Raw genomic sequence first — 7,102 nt, 5'->3', positions numbered from 1 at the left:
GTTTTGGAAAAAAAGAGCAGAGTGTATACAAATTATAAGGTTTTATTTATACATTCAAAGTTACAGTACATTAAGCGGATGAAAACGTTTAAAGATAAAACAATTTATTTTTAATATATTTATGGTTGGTAGATACCATATTAAACAAATTGTAAAAGTTAAATACACAAAACATATTTTGGTTGGCCACTGTTTCTTTAAAATCGTCAATAATTTTAAATGCTGTTACGTAATTGGACGCGTAGCGGACAACGGTATCATACCTTTCATGTTCATCCGATAGAAATAAATTGTTGGGTGCACATGGTTCTTTATACAATATTTCGTAAATTTTACGATAATTATCGGTTATAACGTAACCCATTAATTCAAAGAGTTTTTGGTTCACTTTAAGGAGTTGAATGTGCGAATTAATGAAATATTTGAGTCGGTCCAATTCTCGAGTTTCCGGCGCTTTGATTACGACCGACGCTTCGGATATCGTACTTTGCAAGGTTAATTCTTTTTGGTCAGACATGGCGGCGGTCACTAGCGCATCAGATAGCGGGAACGGTGATCGAAAGGGCAACCGTTGGGGATCATTTATTTGTTCCCAGTGGCCGTATAAATCATCCCAGGCGCGCGAAGACATTTCAAAGACCTGGTGTGTGATTTTATTGCATAGAGCTACAGATATATCGAGCTCAGACGTAAAACCCGTAGTAACGAAAAGCTCGGATGAAAGTGAATACCGAGGGTTAACTTTCCGCTGAGTCGGATCAAATTTAGACATTTTAGTGGGCCCAGGAACGTTATCTACACAGCTTCGTTTAGACATGATGCTCGAGAAACGGTTTGTAGTGTACTGCCGATGGATGACGGGGATGAATCCCTTATATAGCGATAATAATTTGATGACGTAATCAGGATGATGTAATGGGTTGACTCAATGACTCACGCGATTAGTCAAATTTTGCGGTGTTATGTGTATAGCGACGCCCATATTGGTAAACCAAAGAGATAGAAATTCTACAAGTCCCATTAAAAGTAAAATCAACGCGATTAGTAATGCGTTTTTAGGATTGTTCGCGATAAGCCGACTAACGGGAGAGGCGGGGATAGAACCTTCCATACCGGAAGTTATCGTTAAACTAAATTTATCAATAAACCAAAAAAGGGATTTAAACTTTATATATTTTATAAAAACGCAAATGACATACAAAGTATTAAAATAAACAAAAAAATAAAATAAACAAATGAATAAAATATACAAAAAGAAATATTGACAAAAAACTAAAATATAGAAAGGAATTATTTACAAATGAAAAAATATACCAACAAATGAAAAAAATATATACAATAATTAAGAGGATCTATTCCACATAGTTTATGGGGCTCCATAAAATTCTACGAGCAACAACATTCATTTATAACCATTTTTCGACAAAACGTTTGTCCCCAAAAAATATCTAACACTTTGAAACGTCTTTTTTTAAAAAGTATTTGAGTATATAACCATGACCATCCTTCGACGCTTAAAAACAGCTGTGAAAACAATCGCTTTTTATAAACATTTCGGTGCACACTATTTTAACAATACCCGATTTGACGCGTCATGTTAAATTCAGGAGTCGCGCGTGGATCAAACTTAATTTGCATCGTAAAAAAGGTTAGGGTTGACACAAAAAAAGAGCCCCTAAACAATTTTCCCTTCAAAGAAAAAGACCGTAGGGGCCCACATTGTTCAATTAAGACTCGAGCGGCGTGGCCCCCAAAGGATTCCACCCTAAGGGTTTGGTGTCTAATAAAACAGCGGCTCGTAAAAAAAATTGGGGCCGCTCGGAGAACAAGAAGGGCACAGTCAAAAAGTTTTTTTCGTATATTCATCCAGCTTTGTCAAAATAGTCAAAAGAGTTTTCTGCGGCTCTTTTGAAAAACAACCTTTGTCAGCGATAAAAGGATGAACCGCCACCATATTTATGGGTCTATCATTAAAGTAGCCATTGATCCATCCTTAAATTTATGGGCTTAAAAAACATTGGGGTCCATCTTTTAGAAAACAATCGAGTTTTATATAATAGAGTTTCGACTTAACGACGTGATATTATTTTTATACAGCCTCAAAAGATACGTATAAATAGAGCCCTATCGGCCAAAGAAACTTCACTAATCAGCGGAATTCTCAAGTTGGAAGTCGTTTTCTTAGCACCTAGAAAAAATGGATAGCGAAAGCTTATGTTGGTTTCTAGACGATTTGGAGGTAAATAGACCCTGGTCCGTACCGCAACTACTGCAATTTTATTACGGAATATGTTTATTTTTAAATTTAGAGCCGGGGTTTGCACCAAATAAGTTACCCGCAATCTTTAGCCGTCTGAGTTTTAAATTAATTTTGACGGTTATTGAAATTTTTGAAACTGTTCAAGCTATCCCCCACGTTCCAGAAGCGTGCCAAACGGTAGCCGAACTCCGATTATTTAATCAAGCATTACCGCCTCGGTTAGGCGAAATTATTGAAGCGAGATATAATAAGCGGGAAAAAGAATTACTCGAACTCGAGTGGGATGCCATGTTGGGTGCCGAATATGACGAACCTGTGTTGGACTACCTGAAGAGTAAGTTTTTTTCTCTCGTACCGCGTACCGAAAAATATATAAGAAATTAAAAAATATATATTTATTTTTTATAGACGCCCCTGAAATTGTCCCGGTGGATGATGCTGAACCCCGTGAATCCGTCGAAATGGTGGACGAATATTTCAACGACCTACTTAACCAAAGCGGTTACGGGGAGGCGGAGGGAGATTTCCCAATTGTGGGGTATATTGAATTTGAGGACCCTAATTGCGTAATTTTGGGTCAGAATGAAAAACAGTTCCCGAACTTCAATATGACGGGAATTGAATTGGAAGCTGAAATATCTAATAATATAGCGGAAGGGCTTGCCAGGGTCACTGAAAGGGTATTACGCGACGTAAGTCCCGCTGACATGGTACAACTAGTAATCCGTAGTTCGGCGCTGGGTGCGGCGCATCCCGATATAACCATTTCATTTAGGAGACGTGACCAAATTGATATCGAGGCCCTTCTCGACGAGATTTCAGAATCTATATATTCAGATGAGGAAGAAGCGTTTTTCCTGGCGCCCGTTAATTTAATATTTTCCATTGTCCGTCTCCCCCAAGGCGGTGGCTGTGCGAAACGGAAACGACTAGAGACATTTGCCATGTTTTCTAGGAATAGACAATCAATTGTCCGTATTGCGAACAGCGACTCAATCTGTCTCGCTAGAGCTCTTTGCGTCGGTGTGGCGCTGTGTAAATATCAGAATGAACCCGAAAACAAAAGACTAAAAACGGTCTATGAAACTTTGTCGCATACCAAAGAAAACAATCTGGCTCAGCGAGCCGAGGCGCTCCTCCTATGCTCCAAATCGGGTGTCCGACCGAATAAAGAATGCGCGTCGCCCGAGTCGATTAGAAAATTTAGAACGTATCTCAAAGAATACGATATTTTAATCTATCAAATTAAAAACAGCTGGCCGACCTTGGTGTACGATTCTAGAGTAAGGGGAGGTATGGACAAAAAACGTATTGTACTTTTAAACGAGGGGGCGCATTTCAATCTAGTTAAAAAGCTGGCTCCCTTATTCGGGAAAGCAAAATTTTGTTCAAAGTGTCTAGAGGGGTACAGACGAGATAGCACCCACGCGTGTTCAGACTATTGTTTCGCGTGTTGCAGGGCCATAAAATGTACCGGAGATATAATAAAATGTACCGACTGTTTACGTAAGTTTACGGGTGTCGATTGCTACGCTCATCATAAAATAAAATTAACCGGCGATAAATTATCATTATGCCAAAATTTATTTCATTGCACGGAATGTTCGATTCTAATCGATTTGACTAAACGCGACGGCCAGCTGCATTCTTGTACCGAACAGTATTGTACCGTTTGTCGTAAGTTTTCCCCCTCGGGACATCAATGTTACATCCAAGTAATAAAAGACCCGCGACACCCCCCACCACGTTTCGATTCCAACGGTCAGCCCACGCAAATGTGGATATTTTACGATTTTGAAACTATCCAAACCAAACGGCACCCTGATAACAAAAACTGTTATATTCATCAACCCATTTTATGCGTGTCGGAAACTTATTGTGTCGCGTGTGTTGATACCCCCGACGTAGCATGTAAATTTTGCGGCGTTCGCCAAAGACAATTTCTGGGTTCTGATTCCGCGCGAAACTTTTTCGAATATTTAAGAACACTGGCTCGGATAAGAAGAGTGACCGCGCTGGGACATAATGCCAGTAATTATGATACGCAACTCCTATTACAAGTTATAATGGAGAGTGCCGACTCGTTTGAGCCCGATCCGATAATAAATGGAACTCGCATCTTGCAACTGAAACTACACAATTTAACTCTATCGGATTCGTATAATTATATACCTATTCCTCTGTCGAAATTCGCGGATACGTTCGAGCTGGGTCGCGAATATACGAAAGATTTTTTCCCCCATTTTCTATTCAACGTAGTTGATAATAATTTTGACATTTACAAACCCGAACAAACAAACTACGTCTCGGAGAACTCGCTGCCCCCCTTGGAAGCTTACGGTGCCCAATATTTCACGGCGAAAGACCGCGAAAGTTTTAACAAATGGTACGCTCTCGAAACCGAAAAGAGTTCGGGATTTAATTACCTCGAAACGTTAAAACTCTATTGTTCTAGAGATACCCACATATTAGCTAAGGGTTGTTTAAAGTTTATGAAACTATTTCAAGACTTGTGCGAAGTTAATCCGTTTAGCGTGGGCGTGACTATCGCGTCAGTGTGTAGTTACGTGCTAAGGAAAAAATTTTTGGAGCCAGAAACGATTGGCATAATACCGGCTAATTTGTATCGGTTATCCGAGCCTCAATCCACCGAGGCTTTAGAATGGCTGGCTTGGGAAGCGCATGTCCGGAATGTTACCATCGTATCAACGCTGAATGGTCGAGAACCGCGTGCTGGAAAAATTAAAATTGATGGTCTAATCGGTGAGAAAAACGCTCTACAATATCAGGGCTGTTGGTAAGTATTATTTTAAAAAGTTCGAAGAGACAAAATATAAACAGGTTTTTTTTCATTAAAGGTATCACGGTTGTAGGACTTGCTTCGGGGACTCTGTAAATAGGAACCAGCCATTATACGCTAACGCGAGCGATACCCTTAATACACGATTTTCCAACACGATGCGGACAACCAATAAACTTAAAGAAATGGGTTATACCGTCATTCAACAATGGGGGTGCGATTGGATTTTGGAAAAACAACAAAATCCAGCCATAAATGAATTTTTAAAAAATTCTAATTTTTCGGAAACTTTAACTGAACGTTTAGACCCGCGAGCCGCTTTTTTCGGGGGCAGAGTATCAGCCTTACGAACGTACTGTAACGTTGAAGGGACCGACGATAAAATATTCTACGTGGACATTTGCAGCCTGTACCCTTTTATAAACAAACGGTATTATATCGAAAAATATATATATATAACGAAAACAAATATTTAAGTGTGTTTTCCTTTTTATAGTGGCAAAGTCCCCGTTGGTCATCCGACAATTCTGCTCGGTAGCGATATTCCAGCCATTGACGATTTTGAGGGATTATTGTTATGTAACGTGCTCCCGCCAACCAATTTATTCCATCCTATTCTTCCGTATCGGACCGTTAACAAAAAGTTAACGTTTACCCTATGCCGGACGTGTGCCGATTTACGGTATCAGGGTGACTGCGAGCATTCTGACGACGAAAGAATGCTTAAAGGCGTTTGGGTAATCGACGAATTAAGATGGGCGGTAAATCGCGGATACAAAATTACAAAAAAAATTGAGGCCTGGTCATACACGGTGACGCAATACGATCCTGCAACGGACAGTGGAGGGATTTTTCGAGATTACGTTGACTGTTTCCTAAAAACCAAGGTGGAGGCGAGCGGCTGGCCGTCAGATTGTCAGACCCCCGAAGCCCAGGCTGAATACATTGCGGCTTTCGAACGTCATGAAGGGGTCAAATTGGACCCTACCAAAGTCTCCAAAAACGAAGGTCTTCGAGCCATCTCGAAATTAATGCTGAATTCCATGTGGGGGTCTGTATGGATTTTATTACCCCCCCATTGGGGTTATAAATCATATTGGGTAGCGTGATAGATATTAAAACTTTTTTTTTCCAGAAAACTCGGTCAGCGATCCATTGTGACCAAAACTGAAATCGTTCGCGAACCCAAAGTGTTCTTTGAACTGCTATCAAATCCGGAAATCAACGTAAAATCGGTTTTGACAGTCAACGATACGACTCTTCTAGTGAAATCAGCGCCCATCAAGGAAGCGGAAATCCCTCTAAAACATACAAATTGCGTGATTGCCGCTTATACAACCTGTCAAGCGAGATTAGTTTTATTAAAATATCTTGAAATAGTCGGAGAGAACGCGTTATATTTGGACACTGACGCCCTCCAGTACGTCTCGAAACAACCCCTTATAACTACGGGCCATTATTTGGGCGATATGGTCAGCGAGTTATCCGGTTATGGAAAGAATTCGTTTATTTACGAAGCCGCGTATGGCGGGCCAAAAAATTACTCGTTTTGGGTGAAAAATCCGGATACGGGCGAAAAATTTAACGTTACGAAAGTTAAAGGATTTCGAATTAATGTCGGTAATCAGCATATCATTAACGGCGAAAATTTAAAAACTATGCTAGGAGTGACTGACGAAGAAACTGAAATACCGGCGGCTTTTGCCGTGCCTCTGCCCAAACAAATACGTCGACTTCCGGATCATACGCTCGTTAGCGTCGACTTGGAAAAAGCGTATCGGCCCGTAATGGATAAAGTTCGGGTTTTATCGAATTACCGAACAGTTCCATTCGGATATAAAATACGCGCTTAAAAAAAACCTTCGCTCTTATGCGGGCGAGCCGCGGGTCGAGAGGCGCCGGTCTCCGCGAGTCGCCGTCTCCGCGTACGAGAGAGAGAGAGAGAGAGGCGCGCGCGCGTTCTCTCTCTCGATCCGCTATCCGCGCGCGTCGGGGTCACGAGGGGGGTGTGTCTCTAGCGCGCCGGCTGCTTTCCACGTGGC

The 7,102-nt window shown here is 41.0% G+C and overlaps 2 protein-coding genes across 2 annotated transcripts; both read left to right on the top strand.

The window, feature by feature from the left end:
* The first annotated feature begins 2,160 nt into the window (after positions 1 to 2,160).
* On the top strand, positions 2,161 to 4,286 carry LOC149932579 (uncharacterized). The gene is made up of 3 exons (XM_090157140.1): positions 2,161 to 2,594; positions 2,669 to 3,126; positions 4,245 to 4,286. Exons 1-3 carry the CDS (start codon positions 2,198 to 2,200, stop codon positions 4,284 to 4,286), a joined length of 897 nt encoding a protein of 298 aa, XP_090013266.1. The 5' UTR covers positions 2,161 to 2,197.
* LOC149932578 (uncharacterized) lies at positions 4,221 to 6,954 on the top strand. The gene is made up of 4 exons (XM_090156089.1): positions 4,221 to 5,057; positions 5,119 to 5,490; positions 5,557 to 6,111; positions 6,196 to 6,954. Exons 1-4 carry the CDS (start codon positions 4,327 to 4,329, stop codon positions 6,911 to 6,913), a joined length of 2,376 nt encoding a protein of 791 aa, XP_090012215.1. The 5' UTR covers positions 4,221 to 4,326; the 3' UTR covers positions 6,914 to 6,954.
* Positions 6,955 to 7,102: the final 148 nt, after the last annotated feature.

Source organism: Leiobunum rupestre, chromosome 8, assembly GCF_980474605.1.
Source record: "Leiobunum rupestre chromosome 8, qqLeiRupe1.1.hap1, whole genome shotgun sequence".
NCBI classification, from domain to species: Eukaryota; Metazoa; Arthropoda; class Arachnida; order Opiliones; family Sclerosomatidae; genus Leiobunum; species Leiobunum rupestre.
The sequence above is the reverse complement of the archived record's forward strand: the minus strand, read 5'-3'. Positions and strand labels throughout refer to the sequence as shown.

Excerpts from the sequence above, each read along its gene's own strand:
- LOC149932578 (XM_090156089.1), top strand. The coding sequence starts at position 4,327 with ATGGAGAGTGCCGACTCGTTTGAGCCCGATCCGATAATAAATGGAACT. Across the intron at positions 5,058-5,118 it reads CTACAATATCAGGGCTGTTG|GTATCACGGTTGTAGGACTT; the intron begins GTAAGTATTATT and ends TTTTCATTAAAG. Across the intron at positions 6,112-6,195 it reads ATGCTGAATTCCATGTGGGG|AAAACTCGGTCAGCGATCCA; the intron begins GTCTGTATGGAT and ends TTTTTTTTCCAG.
- LOC149932579 (XM_090157140.1), top strand. The coding sequence starts at position 2,198 with ATGGATAGCGAAAGCTTATGTTGGTTTCTAGACGATTTGGAGGTAAAT. Across the intron at positions 2,595-2,668 it reads TGTGTTGGACTACCTGAAGA|ACGCCCCTGAAATTGTCCCG; the intron begins GTAAGTTTTTTT and ends TATTTTTTATAG. Across the intron at positions 3,127-4,244 it reads AAGCGTTTTTCCTGGCGCCC|AACACTGGCTCGGATAAGAA; the intron begins GTTAATTTAATA and ends CGAATATTTAAG.